This window comes from Barbus barbus (genome assembly GCF_936440315.1).
Source record: "Barbus barbus genome assembly, chromosome: 34".
NCBI classification, from domain to species: domain Eukaryota; kingdom Metazoa; phylum Chordata; class Actinopteri; order Cypriniformes; family Cyprinidae; genus Barbus; species Barbus barbus.
In genome coordinates this window covers 12,766,293-12,786,118 of record NC_136762.1, presented here as the reverse complement: position 1 = coordinate 12,786,118, position 19,826 = coordinate 12,766,293, and the positions used below count along the sequence as shown (strand labels likewise).

The 19,826-nt window shown below is 37.1% G+C and overlaps 2 protein-coding genes across 3 annotated transcripts in view; one reads left to right on the top strand and one right to left on the bottom strand.

The window, feature by feature from the left end:
• LOC306853976 (vacuolar protein sorting-associated protein 53 homolog) overlaps positions 1-11,348 on the bottom strand; it is a 28,319-nt gene extending 16,971 nt beyond the window's left edge. For both annotated transcript variants that reach the window (XM_079391718.1, XM_079391719.1), the window contains exons 1-10: positions 11,200-11,348; positions 10,012-10,092; positions 9,584-9,633; positions 9,411-9,477; positions 4,422-4,508; positions 3,096-3,211; positions 2,894-3,013; positions 657-735; positions 402-545; positions 180-322 (exon numbers count right to left, since the gene is read on the bottom strand). In XM_079391718.1, the coding sequence (XP_079247844.1) occupies positions 180-322; positions 402-545; positions 657-735; positions 2,894-3,013; positions 3,096-3,211; positions 4,422-4,508; positions 9,411-9,477; positions 9,584-9,633; positions 10,012-10,092; positions 11,200-11,286 (974 nt within the window). In that variant the 5' untranslated portion in view covers positions 11,287-11,348. The remainder of the gene's footprint in view (positions 1-179; positions 323-401; positions 546-656; positions 736-2,893; positions 3,014-3,095; positions 3,212-4,421; positions 4,509-9,410; positions 9,478-9,583; positions 9,634-10,011; positions 10,093-11,199) is intronic.
• Positions 11,349-11,859: 511 nt separating this feature from the next.
• LOC306853817 (solute carrier family 35 member F2-like) overlaps positions 11,860-19,826 on the top strand; it is a gene marked incomplete at its 3' end in the record, with an annotated part of 8,593 nt that continues 626 nt past the window's right edge. The window contains exons 1-8 of the mRNA XM_079391465.1: positions 11,860-11,942; positions 12,531-12,706; positions 12,839-12,966; positions 13,352-13,511; positions 13,610-13,766; positions 13,858-13,910; positions 13,997-14,151; positions 16,356-16,565. Coding sequence (XP_079247591.1) covers positions 11,866-11,942; positions 12,531-12,706; positions 12,839-12,966; positions 13,352-13,511; positions 13,610-13,766; positions 13,858-13,910; positions 13,997-14,151; positions 16,356-16,565 — 1,116 coding nt within the window. The 5' untranslated portion in view covers positions 11,860-11,865. The remainder of the gene's footprint in view (positions 11,943-12,530; positions 12,707-12,838; positions 12,967-13,351; positions 13,512-13,609; positions 13,767-13,857; positions 13,911-13,996; positions 14,152-16,355; positions 16,566-19,826) is intronic.

The window sequence follows — 19,826 nt, the reverse complement described above, 5'->3', positions numbered from 1 at the left end:
ACATTAATAAATATGAATAATGAATATTTTATTTATAGCCAACATTCTATCTCTCAATATTTTCAAAATGTGGATGGAAATGGAATAACTAATGACATCAATGGTTATCACAGGTCAAGAACTAATGAAGAACCAACATTATGTGAATGCAGCATTACTCTGAGGTGATTGATCGTTACCTGGTGATATGACAGAACTCTACAGCGATGCGTTCGATCATGCACCACTCCTCTGGGAACATTCGCCCATACTTTTCTTCGTAGTCCACAAGCTGACGCTTGATCCACGCATAGCGGCGATCTATCTTGTCGAGCCACGCCACCTGTACTCAGAACACAGACTGTAAGTGAGATAGTATAGCACAATTTCAGCATGTACAGGACACACAAGGTTTCACTTACATCCTGGTTTTCTTGGAAGAGCACTAAGTATTCTGAAAGGTGCTGCCTGATGAACTTTTTGATGATCTCCTGCTTAATCCGAGGATCCAGGACATTCGCCACCAAGCAGGCATCTCTGAGAACAATGCTAGGACCTCCAGATTTCTGTAAATATCAAACTAAATGTATCACGGGAATGATACAGAGAGACTTACTCTGTAGTAATACTGAGAGGTGATTACTTATAATCTTTTCATCAGAGCACTGCATCTGTACCTTTGACCCCTGGGCAGGAAAAGTCTCTTCAAAGTCGGCCAGTATCTGCGTGCCAAGCTCGCTCTGTGCAGCTTTAACTCTGAGGAGGAGCAAAACAGATGGGTGAGACACCTGGTGGTCTCAGATTCCCTAGTGTCCAATGAGTTTTAAAAGCAATAAATTCATGATACCAAAATGTTGTAATCTAGAGCAATACAAGTGTAATTTTACAATACTTCATATCAATTCCATTAGAACAAATATACTCTGTAGTAACATATATAGGCTACTACTGAACACACTAACTAAATTAAAAAGTTAAATATAAAAAATTTAAATTAAAATCACAAATTTCATTATAAGTTTAACAAGGACATTTCAGTGTTTCTAAATGTTTTTCCCAAGTAAGCATTAATGTTTAAATTAAGATTAAGACTAAGCAATGAATAGAATAAATTAAGGGCAGCTGTCTCCTTTTCTTGTAAATATTGTTTGATTAATATTAATGACAATGGCAGGTCTACTACTACATTCACATTGTAAGGCCTCATGCACAGATCCCATATTTTGAGAAACATTTTGGTTTGCATGTATACATTCACAAACCAACTGCAGTTGCTTTGTCAAGACAATTGGCAATTAGACCAAGACATGTCAGCTGACCTTGTGTTGTCACGTCACTACAAAGCTTTTCTTGCCCAGCATGTACTGTAGAAAAACTGGTATATTCACTACATCTTTTTTACATTCAACTAAACACTAAATACCAGTACTTTTGACATTCCTGGTCATGGTATATCCCTATGTACCAGTATCTATAGGGAATAGCTAGCCTAGAACCTAGATCTCTTTAAATGATGGCGGCTCTTAGAACAACTGGCACTGGGAAAATAAATGGAACAGAGACAGAAATAACAGCTACTTGTAAGAAAACAGATGCAAATTCAAATTGTATTAACTAATAAGGCCAAATTGTACTTTGGACCAAAGTCTCAGAAATCTAAGAGGCTGTGTAAAGCAAGCCCAATCACATCAAAAGAGTTTGGATGAACCATGACTTGATGATTAGAAGATGCTTTTTTCATTTCTGGATTATTTGCTGGCGCAAGCAGACTCGACACAAGTGCCATCCAAAATAAACAACAAGATACTCAGAGGGAGAGCAAGAGAAAGAGAGAGATGGAGACACATGCGCTTGCCAGTCAGACACCAGTCTTCAACGTGGCACATGGCTGCCAATTTGCTCTCTCACCAGCTCCATTAAGACCTCCACACTGTCTGAACCACAGCACATCCCTCAGCTGCTTCCCCCGATCAAACATCTCTGCCACACCTCAAAACCAACCAGACATCTCCATTTAGGGACAGTCGGGCTCAGAACGAAAGCATCTCAGTTTCTCCATATTTGGCATGCACTTATATTAAGCATCACAAAAATCCAATTAGACGTCACAAGAATTTCCTCAAGACTTCATATGTGGTAAGCTTGTGTAGTTCAAAACAACATGGCTAATATCAGTCCATCTGATCACCAAAGGGGGGCTAATATTATTTACATAGTAAATTCCTAGGCACAATCCCCACCCTCATCAAATATAATCTCTTTCTACACCACAAAAGAAACAGACAAGAAAAAACCAAGAGTCACGCAGCGGTCAAAAACCACTGATGTACTTTGGCAAACTTAAATGCTGTTTTAACAAAACACTGGATTCGCTTGACATACAAATGCATGCTCAACCAAACAAACTCTCATCATCACTCAAGGGCGGCGTTTAACATATGAGGTCCGTCTGTGAGAGGTCTTATGAACCAAAGGGGTAAACTTGACTACAGGGGCACTGAAAAGGAACCGCGGATACATGCTTTTACAGAGAAACATTTAAAACCTGGAACAGTCAGGGGAATCATTTTTCCACATTAAACACACCCTTCCTTCCCATCTGCTTATGAAACAACAGCTTTATCAGAGCATCCAACATAAACAAGCAAAGGGAAGCGCAGAATCAAAGAGACCGGAGCCCTGTTTCTTTCCTAACAAAAGGCCCAGTCTCCGAGCCTGCAGGGGACATGGACTGCACCAACCAAACCAGAGAGAGCACCTCCTCTAGAAAAGGCCCAAAACAAAGAGCTGGGGGAAAGTAAATAATGAGACACCAGTTCCTTCCCATCTTCAGTCAACATAAACAGGATCTACAGACTCTTAGCACCATGATTTAGTGAAATAAACAGTGTGGGAGTGAGGCTTGTGTCCTTACCTCTCTGAGAGCTGGCGTATCTGGGGGATGCCCATGTACTTCTGGAAGTGCTCGAGGACGTTGACTACACCCTGAAGGAGATTGGCCACCTCCCCATACTGCCTCTTTCGAGTCATAGCTCTGCAAAGGTACAATGAGACAAGCTTTTAGCACACTGAGCAAATGGACTGATCATGGGAGAAGGCATCTTGAATAAACATACTCAAGAGAGTCCACACCGCCAGCCAGCATGTGCAGGTGATTGAGGGTGGTTATAGAAGTGGTCAGGTGACGCTTTGCGTGGTCCAACTGCTTGATGTCCCGTGTGATCTCTTTCACCTGAAGCACATTTTTAGATACATTAGAGATACACAGATATTTAAATTTTGGACGATAGTAATTATATTATGATTGTATTTATTATATGATATTAAATTATATTATACAATACCGATCAAATGTTTGGGGTTGGTAAGGTTTTTAATTTTTATGAAAAAATGTCTCTCATGCTGCAATTATTATTGTTAAAATTTAAAATCAGTTTTCTATTTTAATATATTTTAAAATGTCATTTATTCCTGTGATGTCAAAGCTGAATTTTCAGCAGCCATTACTCCAGTCACACGATCCTTCAGAAATCTTTTTAATATGCTCAAGAAACATTTCTTAGTACTATCAATGTTAAAAACAATTGTGCTGATCAATATTTATGAGTCTATGAATAATATAAGGTTCAAAAGAACAGCATTCATTTGAAATCAAAATCTTTTGTAACATTTAAATATATTTATGGTATTTTTGATCAATTTAATGCATCCTTGCTAAATAAGTTTGTTTTTTTTATTCACACTGACCCCCAAACTTTTGAACAGTATATTATTATATTATCATATTATAAATTACCAATAAATGGCCAATATTAAGGATTCCATAAAACACTCTGAATTTGTTCATCTACCATCATGGTACAGGCCCCATTTCAACCATTTTAAATGTTACAAGGTAATGTAAGCATCACAGTAATAAACGGTGTAAAATGGAGATTCATTTTGAGATTTGCTAAAGATTACATTTCTCAAGAACGTGTTATTATATGTTGGCAAAGCCAATCTCAAACAAGAGGAAATAAACATGCACATGTCAATTACTATTAATTCAATGCGAAAACCTATTTATTATAAATATTTAATCAATACTAAAAACATTTTAATATCAGCCAATAACCTATATGGTACCAACATATCATGCATTCCTTCTTTATACGACTTCACCATATTGAAGACACTGGGATAGAGCTTTGCTATTGTTCTCCTGCCTTCCTCCCCTTGCCCTTCCTCTGATCTGCACTGCATTACATTCACAGATGGCCAGTGCATTACCTTGGGCTCAAAAAGAGCACTGTGGACAAAAACCACAGGATGTCACAGTTTCTTGTGCCTTGGTTACCCAGCCTGTTGGGGTGGGTGGGTATTGAATGGCTATTTACTCTGGGTCGACTTTCAGGACTTAAATGACTAGGTTCCTGGCTGGAGAGCTTATTTTTACTCACCATTTGCTCCGATTTCTCCGCTTTGTCTTTGATGTCTTTGATTTTGCCAAAGAGTTGCTGGATGGCTTTCTGGGCCTCCTCTAGCGCCTGAAAGAAGAGACAAAAGATCTAAGATGCACCGTGGTAGCGTTTTCTTACAGCTCGCTCAGTTCGATATTTTCTGTGAAACAGCAACCTGAAGTTCACTGGCTTGAGTTGAGTTTGTGTTGGGCTGGTTTCATCGCTTTCAAACTAGGCGATTAGAAAAACAGACACTCAATCTAAATCTTTCCCACCACATCAAAAGCAATTAATAACGAACTCATATTTTATATGAAAATGCAGGCTGAATGATGTTTTAATGAACATGCTTCCTGCCTGGTCTCCTGACCTTTCAGCCACTATATTATTTTTAGCAGGAAGATCTCCGCACTTCACCAGGGTGGGGAACAAACCGCATGGCCTGATGAAACCAGTTTTTACTTGACATTCTTGCAGGATTAGGCTGCAGCAGCTGCAATGTTGGCCCTTCCACATGTTGCCCCACCTGATGCCACCACATCACAAGGTTCCCAGCTTGGCCCTGATGGGATCTGATCTTCCTGGCCACTCGAATGCACAGTCACGGCCAGTGGCACCCCTCCCACTGCAGCCACACGGCCAGTGGTTGGACTCTGACAATGCAGAGTTCAAGAGCAGCTGCAGCACTGGATGAGTGGGAATACTAGCCATTGCCAGTGTATTTAGAGAGATGTGCCTAAGCTGAGAGCAGAGAGAGTTTGGCCGTGTCTTTTGCCTCGCTCCTTCACAGGCAAATGGAATGCTAACAGCCGGCACCAGCTGCCCCCTGGAATTTACCACTTTTACAAGCCTCCTCAAAAGCACAGACACACACACACACACACACACACACTGTGTTAACAGCAATGCATCCTCCTTTCTATGAAAGCATTCTTCAAATTGCAGTGTTGACTTTAACAGTTCAGAACAAGAAGCAAATCTAGAGCCCAGGTGTTAACTGGGATGCATCTAGTTTAAAGGGGACCACGTTGTTGTAGTGCATCCAGAACTGATTTCTAAAGGTTAGAAAGATGGATGGCTTGTTGGAGGACAGTCCCTGGGTTTGCTTCTTATACTGCTGATCAGGAGAATAAGAAAGAGTTTTTTTTGGATCTGGCAGGAAGGAGAGCAGCTGCTACGCATGTGGACTCTATTTGCAGTTTCAGGATGTTTTCCCCCCCAGATGGTTTAGGCAGGCCACAGACTATAGGACGACATGGATGCTGGGATGCCTGCTTTATTTCCCTGTAGTGTTGTGACTTGACTGAAGAATATGTAGTAGTGTTGAGAAAGAAACATGTTGGTCATTAGGATAGTTTAACAGATGCTGACAGGCGGGAATGAGACTGTGTGATTATTTCCTCAGTGATTATGTCGTCAATCATGAACAGCATTCCACACATAAACTACTGGTAATTATCCTGTATGTAATTATTTCCTAAAATGCTGAAAATATTATGAAGAAAAGTGCCTGGCTTTAACCCTCTATTGTACAGTGTTATCTCTGAGCTACAATTTTCATTATTTTGCAAGATATTAAGCATGTTGGGTAATGATAAAAATGGCTATTTTGGTCACACTTTATTTTAAGGTCCAATTCTCACTATTAACAAACCATTAACTATGACTTTTGCCTCAAACTCCTAATTTGCTGCTTATTAATAGTTAGTAAGGTAGTTGTTAAGTTTGGTTATTGGGTAGGATTAGGGATGTAGAATATGCTTTATAAGTACTAATAAAAAGCCAATATGCATGCTAATAAGCAACTAGCTAAAATAGTGAGAATTGGTCCCTATACTAAAGTGTTACCGCTATTTTAATGGATATGGTCATTTTAAAATCAGAGTAAATTCTGCTGAAAATTCAGCTTTTCCATTAGAGGAATAAATTACATTTTATATATATTACAATAGAAAACTATTTAAAACTGCAATAATTTTTCACAATACTGTTTTGCTGTATTTTTATCAAATGATGCAGCCTTCATGAGGATAAAAGACTTCTTTCATCTGTTGCAGTTATCATGTTTTTTTATATCATCAATTATTAAAGTCAACTTTATTACTCCACTTTGCTTTTGTAATGTTTGCAATAGAGGGTTAAAACCTAGGCATTAAAAATCAATAAAAAAAAGAGTGTTGTTTTTTATTATTATTATTATTTATTTTAAGAAATGACTAAAACAACTCCAAAGGGACAGACAGGGATCGGTCTATAACGACTGATAGAAAACCACACATGCAGTAAACTTTCCATCCTGTGTTTAGATTAAATATTTATACTACATTCTTGAGAAGGCATTCCTAATAAGCAGCTCCAGATGCCAAAAAATACATGAGACATCCTGATCCCAACTGGCTCTCTGACAGCTATAAACATCTCATCTGAATGCTCCATCTGGGAACAACAACATGGCAAACTTTTTATATGGAACTTTCTGCAGCACTGAGGAAAATAATGTATATTAGCACAAACCCTGCGTGAGACAAATAGTAAGGCAAAGCTTGGGTTGTCCTCAATTAATTTGCACCAAACGCTTTGGCCCACTGTTGACTTTCCTATATGAAAGATATCACACATCTAACAAGTTTCTCCACATTGTCAACTGCTTTTCCAAATCAGAAAATATTTCCAAATACGTTGTTGTCAGTTAACAATAGTCTAGAATAGTACTTTCCACACACTGTAAATGTTCTGATAAGAACCACAAAAAAATGTTGTTTAGAAAAGTTGGGCAAAGACACTAAGTATATTTTTCCTAGTACACAGAGCAAAGTGTGGTGAACAACTGATTATTCCACTAAATCCACATCAGAGAAAACCATAAAAACCATTACTTGAAAAAAATAAAAATAAAATTAACATATTTAGCAAAATTCTAATTATTTCAACTAGTTGCCTAGATACTCATTTTCATTTTGTTTAAATAGATGCACTAAAATAGCTCAAATTAAAGCTATAATAAAATTAATTAACACTATATAGACATTAAAAAAACTACTACTTATAGAAATGACAAAACAAAAAAAATTAAAACCAGGGCTTCTGTAGGTTTTATGAAGGTAAATTTAAGATTGTAATACTAAGCAAAAAAAATAGCAAAGAAATAAATTGAAGGAAACATAATACGTCAATATGTTCTTGAAATATAAATATCTAGAGAGCAGACAATGGGTTGTACAAGCAACTTCAAAGTTTCAACAACTTCCAACAGATCTCCCTTTCCTTTTTATTCGTTTTACAAAACCAAACAGCTTAAGCCACTTAATAGCTTCTAACCACTAGATTCTAGAATATGGAAAAAACCTCTGCTCTGATTTAAGACCTGCGAAAACCTTACAAAATGAAAACGAAAAATTAAAAAATAAAAACAAATTCAAAATATTAATATCTCAATGATACTAAAACGTCACTTATTTACACAGCAGGCATACAATAACAATACCAGAGAGGCGTTTGGGTCTTAAAACTGGGTGAACATCTGTGTTGTGTCTCAGATACTATTTATCAGGCCCTCAGCTTCATCCAAACTTCAAAGAGCCCTGACTCAGTCGCAAATAAGACGCCCAATGACCAATTCTAACTTTAGCATTTTCTGTGCCACAAGGGAGAACGTGAAAATACTCGGTTAAGACAAACTCATCTGTCCACCTCCTCCACACAGCTAGAAATGTCATCAAGCAGACCTCTGGGATCCCGTTCCAAACACGGATGTCTCCATATCACTGATAAATACTGCACAGACTAAACAAAAAAGAAAAAAGAAGCTGCAACGGGTCTTTCCAGTCCTCTCTCTCTGTCTCCACCATCACTCCCAGCCTCGAGCTACATGTGTAATCCACACTTCCATCTGCTGAAAGGATTTTTCCTCTGCTCTGTGGAAACAACCCCGAAGGTTACGGGCCGTGAGACTCGTGGCCCAGCGTTAACGGCAATCCATTCAGACACAACCAATTTCCACAAGCAGTGCATGCTGGGTAATTCAGGAACAGCAGAACCCACTCGCAGGTCTAAACCACGCTGCCTTTCTACATCTCAATAAAGAGGTCGCATTTCACCTCAACCAGCCGCTCTGATTAAGAACGGATCTGTGTTGAATCAACATTTCCAGCCTGGTCCAAGAAATAGCAAGACACTAAACCACAATGTGGAATGGAATAGCTGCTGAGAACAGGGAAATTCAAAGTAAAGTGTGCCTTTCTTTCCAGGAAGAGACAGCACATGGACTCTGAAGAGCCTTGGTCACTTCCAGAGATGTGAGATGGAAGAGATGCACAAGACAACCATGGTGTCGAGAGTGGTTCACCACGAGGAACGTTCATAAACTGCTTTAACCACTACAATGATTTGATAACAGAGTACAAAAACACATACAGTTTGCCCAAAATTGAAAACTCTATTATTGTTTATTCATCCTTATGTTATTCCAAACCTGTAAGACTTACTTTCTTCTGTGGAGTGCAATAGAACGTATTTTAAAAATGTAGGTCTTTTTGTCCACACAATGAAAGTCAATGGGGACCAATGTTGTTTGACCTTCATTGTATGAACAAAAACAGTTGAAATGTCCTCCAGAATATCTTTCTTTCAGAAGAAAGTCGGTAACACTTTAGTATAGGAACCATTTCTCACTATTAACTAGTTGCTAATTAGCATGCCTATTATTAACATACTGGCCATTTAATAGTACTTGTAAAGCACATATTCTGCATGACCATATTCTACATCCCTAATAACTTAACTATTTTACTAACTATTAATAAGCAGTAAATTAGCAGTTTATTGAGACAAAAGTCATAGTTAATAGTTTGTTAATACTCAGAATTGAACCTTAAAATGAAGTGTGACGAGAAAGTCATAAAAAAAAAAATTACTCTGAACCACAATTAACCTAGAACCCCATGTGGCGTAATGTTGATGACATTATGAATGTGTAACGAAAGGACTCACCTGTCTGCCATCTTGCCCCACGTTAGTCTGTCCCCTTACTACTGTCCTGATGTTGTCATCCAACCGTCTGAGTAAAAGAATTATTTACAATACCAACTGAATAAGCTGAAAACCTAAAAAAAACTCCATATATTAATGCAGACCATGTCAGGGTCTAAATATGAAAAACTCACCTGATTTTAAGTCGAATGTTATTCACCACGTCATCTATATTCGCCAAAGACTACAAAAAAATTAAAAAACAAGATTTGTAGGGGAAAAAAACATCTCTATTAAAATACATCCACTATTCTTTAATTTTATCTCTTTTAATAATCAACATCTCATTAGTCACTTGTTTATGCTTGGAGAGCATAATGCCCTCTAGTGGCAAAAAAATATGAACACATTTCTGCAGTAATGTAAAGCAATTATTGGTCACTTGCATCAATATGGGTGACCTAAACATAGGTGTTAAATTAGATTTATTAATTATTTGTATTATTAATGCTAACAGTATATTATAACAGTATAATGCTTCTTAAATACACAAAAAAGGTTTTGAATGAGGATATACGTTCATCATGTTGACCATTGCTCAAGTATACTAATTCAGACTCACCTGCTCTGTTGGAAACAATGTATTAATGTATTCAACAGCATTGAAGTCGGCTCGATCCAAAGGGTCTTGGCTGGGGAAAACCTAAAACAAATGAGCAGATAACATATGATATAGCCAAGACCAGAAAAGCAGGCTCTGCTGAATGGGGATCAGATGATCTGTGAGTCTGAAGTGACCAACAAGCTTTTATACACTGCAGTCTGTTCAGGTGGCACCTTAACAAATAGATCAAGAGATCTAGCTGTATTACTGATCTGATCTTATGCTGGACTAAATGGAGATAGTGGAAGAATGAATATGGCTTGACTAACCATTATATTATTAAACAGACAGATCTGTTTATTAACTAATGCATTTCAGAGTACTTCTACTTGGACCAATAGTCAGTTTAACTATATAAATGTTTACGCAAAAACTCTTTTAGAGATAAAACTATGTTGACCATTTTAAAGGTTTTTAATATTTCTAGGCCCGGTTTCACAGACAGGGCTTAGACTAAACCAGGATTAGGCCATAATTAAATTAGGACATTGAAGTAATTTTTATAAACATGCTTAGAAAAAAAACATTACTGGTGTGCATCTTGAGACAAAACAAAGGCACTGATATATTTTATGATCAGTCAGTGCAAGTTTTTTTTTTCAGTTGAAACAGCCAATACTTACATTTTAGTCTAGGACTAGTCTTAAACCTTGTCTGTGAAACCAGGGGCTAAGTTAGACTATTAGCAAGCCCTTGGATCATCGGTATAAACAGAAGCTAAATTTTCTTAGCACTTTCTGCTACCTTTCATTAAGTAAACAGACTAACAGTTGTTATAATGCATTACAGTGCAAATTCTTTATTTTATTCATCTTTTTTTACACGTAACTTACTCCCTTTTTGAAAACCCTGGATGTGTCAGGTGTCTCTCCCTTCAAATAACAAGCTAGCAATAACAAGCTAGCAATAACAAATTTGCGTTTGCTGGTCTGTCGTTTTAAAGTCAGTTTTGACAACAGCTAACGTTACCTACGTAAACTAATACGTAACATAATCAAATAAACCAGACTTAACTGAAACTGTGAGCATTAATGGAGATGTATTAAACGGGCTATTAGCATCTCTAGAGAAGACAACAGCTGACAGCTTGTGTGCTCTCTCTCTGACACTGCATTAAAAACAGAAACTCATCCGAGTTAACGTTACCTGCTCAATGGCCAGCTGCACTTCTGGAGTAAGGTGTAATATCGCCTCCAAATCTTCCACAAACTCTAATTCTTCATCCTCCATCATTGTGAACAGTAAACAGTCGTGTTATTTCCCCTTCTTTACCGGTGTCGGTGCTCAGGAAAAACATGATTCATTAGCGCCATCTGTGGCGCTGGAGACTCAACACAAAACACTGTAGAGTTGTTGAGGTTAGTCATTCATAATATTGGTCTATAGCATATCACCAACTCCTATAGTGATATTAGATTTCAGAAAAACATAGTTTTTAGATTCTGAAAAGGAAACTGGGGACAATCTGAGATGTGAAGGCAGGAGGAGCAGATTTATTATTATAAAATGGTGAGGAAACTCAACTGCACAAATAAAAAAGAGAGCAAAGAAGGGTCTGATGTCTCTAATGAACCAATTCTCTTTAATTAATGAAAAACATGCAGCATACATTTGAGTCTGAACAGGTTTATGGTTTGAAATATGAACTACTGTGCTCTATTTCTCTCTATCTTAAAGTTCAAGATTAGCTGCTCACTGTGAATTGAAGATCCCTGCTGCTGTGTACTTTGTTTCCTAAACTGTAAATGATTGATCTTATTATTCACTGAGATTCTGTCTCAGACATGAATGAGTCCATAAAGGAGACACAAGATGCCTCAGGAGCAGCTGGACACTCTCTGCTATAAAATAAGAGAAGGAATGCATAAATGGAGGGATATTTTCACATGGTGAGTGAATGCAAACATACATTGGTTTCAGTAAGTTTGAGACCACATTGAAAATCTGGTGTGTTTCTTTTTTTTCTTTTTTACTTTGCTCTTTGGATCTCAAGTCATGTTGTACAAAATGATCGTCAGGGTTCAGTGCTGTTTTAGTATTATTTATGCCCCATTGTAGTATTTATTAATACTTTGAATTAGCTTTTTTTTTGTTTGTTTTTTGTTTTTGAAGTTAAGTTTATAATTGTTGCTATGTGCTTTGGTCATTTTTATTAGTTTTTAAAAATCTATTTAGCTCTAATTTTAATTTTTTTATTTATTTTTTCAGTTAATTGCAATTTAAATAGTTTTTTAAGTTTGCATTTTTATCTAATATTTATATATTATTTTTTTCTGCTTTTTTCAATTACTGATAAGGACATTAACTATTTTTAATAGTTCAGAGTTAACAATAGCAACACTGTCAGGCTTAATAATAATAATATATTTTAAATACATTATACTTTATATTCAGAGGACTCCACTTTATATAGTGCATACCAGTATGAAAACCCTCATCAAATGGTGCACAGTTATTCCAGTCAATGTCCATTACAGGCAACTATTCAAAACTTTGCTGATGGGACAAGGCCTCTCAGCACTGATCTGTGGGACTGCTGTAACATCTCAGTATCTAGCTTCCGTTTACTATCTGAATGCACCAATGCTGCAGAGCTTCATTAATTACACCCTTCTGAGCATCACTTACACCGTGGCACTGATCTTCAGAAGAGGTATTTCATCATCTGCAATTTAATTACTTTCATTAAGTGTGTTTCATTCTTGTTCAATCACTGAAGATCTGCAACTGTTATCCAAGTTTTTTTTTGGCATGTAATATTCAGGTTGCCTCTCTTTTAATGTAGGTGATGGCAATATTTTGCAGATTTTAAAGACAAAATGGTGGAAGTATCTATTGTTGGGACTGATAGATGTGGAGGCAAATTACGCAGTGGTGAAAGCATATCAGTACACCACATTAACCAGCATACAGGTGACAGCTTTTTCTGGATGTGATGATATACACTGTGCTTACATTTCCACTCAAAAGTGAGGGGTTGGTACATTTTCTGAAAGAAGTCTTTTATGCTCACCAAGGCTGCATTTATTTGATCAAAAATACAGTAAAAACAATATTGTGAAATACTGTTCTAATTGAAAATAACAGTCTCTGTTTTAATATATTTAAAAATGTAATGAAAATTTATCAATTTTGTACTCAAATTTACTGACCCCAAACTTTTTAACTGTAGAGAAGGTTCTGAATTTTCATTTCAAAAGCGTGTCACGTGTAACACATTGACAAAATCAGAACCTGATTTAAATTCTCAGTTCAAGCTGTTGTTTGACTAACTTTGACCTTACTGTCTGCATTTCAGCTGCTGGACTGCTTTATTATCCCGGTTTTGATGATCTTGTCCTGGTTCTTCCTGAAGACCCGCTATAGGGTCATTCACTACGTAGCTGTATGTATATGTCTGGCTGGGGTGGGAGCCATGGTGGGAGCAGATATCCTTGCTGGCCAGGACCAGGGATCTTGTGAGAAGCAAGCTGGTTCTCCAGAACATATATAAATATAGCATAAAATGTAATGTAAGTCAAACCATGACCATTATTCATTCCTGTATCAATAACAGCAAGTGACATTCTCCTCGGTGATGGTCTGGTTCTAGTCAGCGCCACTCTGTATGCCATCTCTAATGTGTGCCAGGAATACACAGTGAAGAATCTGAGCAGGGTGGAGTTTCTGGGCATGGTCGGCCTCTTCGGTTCAGTCATCAGTGCAATACAACTGTAAGATTTGTTCAGAAATCACCAAAAAAGTAGACCTGTTCCTAGACGTCAGCGCTACATCATCTGCAGTGCTTTATTTTGTCACCTACAGAGGGATTCTCGAACATAACGAAGTGGCTAAAATTCAGTGGACATGGGAAATTGGTAAAGCACTGCGATGTGAAATGAAAATCCTTTTCAGTTATGTCAATGACATCATCTGAGGTGTGATTTTTCGCTTTTCTCATCAGCTCTTATCCTGGCTGGATATGCGCTCTGCATGTACGGCTTCTATAGCTTCATGCCTGTGGTGATAAAGATGAGCAGTGCCACAGCGGTCAATCTTTCCTTACTCACTGGAGACCTCTTCAGCCTGTCTTTTGGGCTCTTTTTGTTCCAGTACACTGTGAGTAAAATAATGCATTGAGACATATTTTATTTTACAAAATTATTTATAAATATCAATCTTTTTTATGTAGTTTGGTGATTTGCAAGATACATTTCTTAAAATTATCAATGATAAAAACAGTTGTGCTGCTTAAAATGTTTGTGGAAACCACATTTTGTTTAGGAATCTTTAATGAATAGAATGTTCAAAAGTGATTTATATGAAATAGAAATCTTTCTCTCTTTTTTTAAACATTAATGTCTTTACTCTAACTTTTAATCAATTAAATGGATGCTTGCTGAATAAAAGTATTACAAAGGATCTCATTACCAAAACTCGTTATCAAAATAAATGCTGAGTAGAAATAACAAGAAATTAAAGTAAAAAAAAAAAAAGTAGGTAATTTGCTGATGATCTTTTTAATCCTGACATTCAGAATTAGCATAAATGGCAGCAGTATCTGTGTCCTTGTATTCTTATCTCAGATATTCTGGGTCATTGTGACATGGAGCTTTATATTTCTTTCATGTGTTAAGATTTTTTGAGTCCCCTACGTCCTCAGCTTACAGATGCATCTCAATAAATTAGAATGTCGGGAAAAAGTTCAAAAGATTTTTTTGTTTAATTTTGATGATTAGAGCTTACAGCTCATGAAAGTCAAAAATCAGTATCTCAAAACATTAGAATATTTACATTTGAGTTTCAATTAATGACCATCACTACAGTATAAATTCCGGGTATCTCTTGTTCTTTGAAACCACAATAATGGAGAAGACTGCTGACTTGGCAATGATCCAGAAGACGAACATTGATACCCTCCACAAAGAGGGTAAGTCACAGAGGGTCATTACTGAAAGGTGTGGCTGTTTACAGAGTGCTGTATCAAAGCATATTAAATGCAAAATTGACTGAAAGGAAGAGTTTCACAAGAAAAGGTGCACAAGCAACAGGGATGACCGCAAGCTTGAGAATACTGTCAAGCAAAGCTGATTCAAACATTTGTGAGAGCTTCACAAGGAATGGACTGAAGCTCAGTGCATCAAGAGTCACCACGCTCAGACGTCTTCAGGAAAAGGACTACCAAGCTACTTCTGAACCAGAGACAGCGTCTGAAGCGTCTTACCTGGGCTACGGAGAAAAAGATCTGGACTGTTGCTCAGTGATCCAAAGTCCTCTTTTCAGATGAAAGTAAATTTTGCATTTCATTTGGAAATCAAGGTCCCAGAGTCTGGAGGAAGAGTGGAGAGGCACAGAATCCATGTTGCTTGATGTCCAGTGTGAAGTTTCCACAGTCAGTGATGATTTGGGCTGCCGTGTCGTCTGCTGGTGTTGGTCCATTGTGTTTTCTGAAGTCCACAGTCAATGCAGCCGTCTACCAGGAGATTTTAGAGCACTTCATGCTTCCTTCTGCTGACAAGCTTTATGGAGATGCTGATTTCATTTTCCAGCAGGACTTGGCACCTGCCCACACTGCCAAAGGTACCAAAAGCTGGTTCAGTGACCATGGTGTTACTGTGCTTGATTGGCCAGCAAACTCGCCTGACCTGAACCCCATAGAGAATCTATGGGATATTGTCAAGAGGAAGATGAGAGACACCAGACCCAACAATGCAGATGACCTGAAGGCCGCTATCAAAGCAACCTGGGCTTCCATACCACCTCAGCAGTGCCACAAACTGATCACCTCCATGCCACGCCGAATTGAGGCAGTAATTAAAGCAAAAGGAGCCCCTACCAAGTATTGAGTACATATACAGTAAATTAACATACTTTCCAGAAGGCCAACAATTCAATAAAAATTCACTTTTTTATTGGTCTTATGAAGTATTCTAATTGGCTGAGATAGTGAATTGGTGGGTTTTTGTTAAATATGAGCCTAAACCATCACAATTAAAAGAACCAAAGACTTAAACTACTTCAGTCTGTGTGCATTGAATTTATTTAATACACAAGTTTCACAACTTGAGTTGAATTACTGAAATAAATGAACTTTTCCATGACATTCTAATTTATTGAGATGCACCTGTACTCTTTGACTTTCCTCACCAAAAAAATAAAATATCTGAGTAATTCATTTATATACTGAATGTTCAGTACACACTTCATGTAACTCTGTTTTTAAATTTATATTAATTTATTTCAGTATTTTATTTTCTACAAATGGTCCATCAATGCTGTATAAGGTATTTCAGTCCATTTTCACCTCATTTGTTCTTCTTCAGTTCTCAGGACTGTATATTGTGTCATTGGTGGTGATCCTCGTTGGTTTCATCATGTTTAACACCGTCCCTACACTGAACCGAGCTCTTGCCCCGGGGTCTGACGAGGAAGGTTATGACAATCACGCTGCTGATTTTGATAACGACAGCACTCAAGGTTGTGTGGATGAGATAACCTGTGCACAAGCAGAGCAAGATCAAATCAAGAGTCAAGTGAATGAAAGGCAGTCAGCATGTGTCGTCATAAACAGTGTTAAAATGTAATGGTATCATAACTAAATTATATTTTTGCAATCATCTGTGTCTGTGTTTATGCAAAGAGTTGGAGTTATCTTATTTAATGGTCCTATAATTATCTCTAAGTACTGCATAAAATAGCCCATAAAATAGATCTTTGATCTTACATTGAAAAACACAAAAGTACAGTTAAAAATACATATTTAACCAAACATATTTACAGTGTTTTCCAATGCAAGATCAAATATAATACTTAATATAACAAATATAATACTTGGAGTTAAAGTTTAAAGAAGCAGCCACCACCAAATGCATAATTTATTAATTTATTTTGAATTAATTAATTTACTGTAAGCTTCAAGGAATAGTTCACTCAAAAATAAAAATTCTGTTATTAATTACTCACCCTCATGTCGTTCAAAAGCCCGTAAGACCTCTGTTCATCTTTGGAACACAAATTAAGATAATTTTGATGAAATCCGAGAGCTCTCTGACCCTCCATAGACTGCAAAGGTCCTACCAAGATCAAGGTACAGAAACGTAGTAAGGACGTCATTAAAACAGCCCATGTGACATCTGTGGTTCAACTGTAATTTTATGAAGCTACGAGAATAATTTTTGTGTGCAAAGATAACGAAAATAACAAATTTATTCAACAATTCTTCTCCTCAGCATCCATGCACGTGCTCTCCTTTCAATGTAAACAAGGTGCAGCGCATGCGTCTTTTATGTCAGCAGCATGTGTCTGTAAAAATAAAGTCATTATTTTTGTTTTCTTTGCACACAAAGTATTCTAGTAGTAATTATTCTAATTGCGGTTGAACCACTGATGTCATATTTGACGTTTCTAAGCCTTGATCATGGTGGGACCCTTGGCCTTGCTGTCTATGGGAGGGTCAGAAAGCTCTAGGATTTCATCAAAAATATTTTAATTTGTGTTCCGAAGATGAACGGAGCGACATGAGGTGAAGTCCTGTCCAAACTTTAAAACCACATATGAAGGGTTTGATTAGTCAAGTCAGGTCACCTTTATTTATATAGCGCTTTTAACAATACATATTGTGTCAAAGCACTTAACAGTATCAAATTGGAGGATAGAGTGTCAGTAATTTATAATAATAATATTAAACATTACATTTTCAGTTAAAGGCATTTCACTATTGAATACAGAGATGTCATTGTCTAGCTCAGTTTAGTTTAAATAGTATCTGTGAAATCAAATTGATGATAATCGCTAGAAATTAAGTGTCCCCAACTGAGCAAGCCAGAGGCGACAGCGGCAAGGAACCAAAACTCCCTCTGTGACATAGAGAAAAAAAAACCTTGGGAGAAAACCATGGTCAGGCTCAGTCGGGGGGGCAGTTCTCCTCTGGCCAGGATATTATTGTTTATTTATTGTTTACTTATTGTTTTAATAAAAATTTTAAATGTATAAATGTATTATATTTCTATTTTTATATTGTTGCAATTTCTAACAATAATAGTATTATGTAGATCGGTATTTTATTATATTTTTAGTTATTTGTTTTATTTTAAGTTTTATTGTATTTTAAGTTGAGGTCGTCACTGGGGATATGTCCCCGGGGCTCATCCAGCTGTCTGGCTTCCGCCAACGATCAGGGCCACATACTTCATCTCCCGGCGCCGATCCACCATCTGATCCGGACACGGGCTGAGAAACAGAATAGAAACAGACAAATATTAGCGTAGATGTCATTCTTCTTATGATGTAACGAGTACATCATGTGTTATGGGATTGCCCCCGGTTCCGGTTGATCTAATTAATGCAGTCTAACAATCCTTTAACGGATTTGAATAATAGAAGTGTATTAGTGTGTTATGTGTAAGCCAGGTTAAAGAAATGTGTCTTTAATCTAGATTTAAACTGACAAAGTGTGTCTGCCTCCCGAACAGTATTAGGTAGATTGTTCCAGAGTTTGGGTGCTAAATAGGAAAAGGATCTGCCGCCCGCAGTCGATTTTGATATTCTAGGTATTATCAAATGGCCAGAGTTTTGAGAACGCAGCGGACGTGGAGGACTATAATGTGATAAGAGCTCGCTCAAGTACTGAGGAGCTAAGCCATTCAGGACTTTATAAGTAATTAACAAGATTTTAAAATCTATACGATGTTTGATAGGGAGCCAATGAAGTGTTTACAGAACCAGGCTAATATGGTCGTACTTCCTGGTTCTAGTAAGGACTCTAGCTGCTGCATTTTGGACCAACTGTAATTTGTTGATCAAGCGTGCAGAACAACCACCCAATAAAGCATTACAATAGTCTAACCTTGAGGTCATAAACGCATGAATTAGTATTTCTGCATTTGATGTTGAGAGCATAGGTCGCAATTTAGATATGTTTTTGAGATGGAAAAACGCAGTTTTACAGATGCTAGAAACATGGCTTTCAAATGAAAAATTGCTATCAAACAACACACCTGGTTCCTAACTGATGAAGAAGAATCGACAGAGCAGCCGTCAAGTGTTAGATAGTGTTCTAGGTTATTACATGTGGGGTTTTTAGGTCTGATAATTAACACCTGTTTTTTTCAGAATTTAGCAGTAAGAAGTTACTCGTCATCCAGTTTTTTATATCGACTATGCATTAGTAAGTTTCTCAATTTGGTGTGTTTCACTGGGCCAAGAAGAAATATAGTGCTGAGTATCATCAGCATAACAGTGAAAGCTAACACCATGTCTCCTGATAATATCTCCCAAGGGTAACATGTAAAACGTGAAAAGTAACGGCTAACTGAAATAAGCCTGGCTTATTTGGTAAACATGTTTTATGAAACAGGCCCTAGGTGAGTTTGATCAGGGTGGGAGTTAAAACCTCATTTTTATACACAAACAACACTCAGAAAAATGGTTGGCCTGACTTCTCAACTGCTGAGAAACAAAAATAATCAATTCTCGTTTTCATGTCAACTATATGGATTAACTACCAACTGTAAGTGGTTTGCTGAAAGTTCTGTTAGAGGTTTAAGAAATATTGTACAGACTGCGTAAGAATTTAAAGGGATAGTTCACACAAAAATGAAAATTGTCATCATTTAGGCTACTCGTTTTCTCCAAAAGATTTTTCTTCAACTCAAAAGAAGGGTATTTATTTATTGTCCATACAACTGAATTCAAAAGGTTCCAATGTTATTTGGTTCACAGCGTTCTTCAGAATATCTTTTGTGTTCTACAGAAGAAACAAGTAAATGATGACAGTTTTATTTTTGGGTGAACTA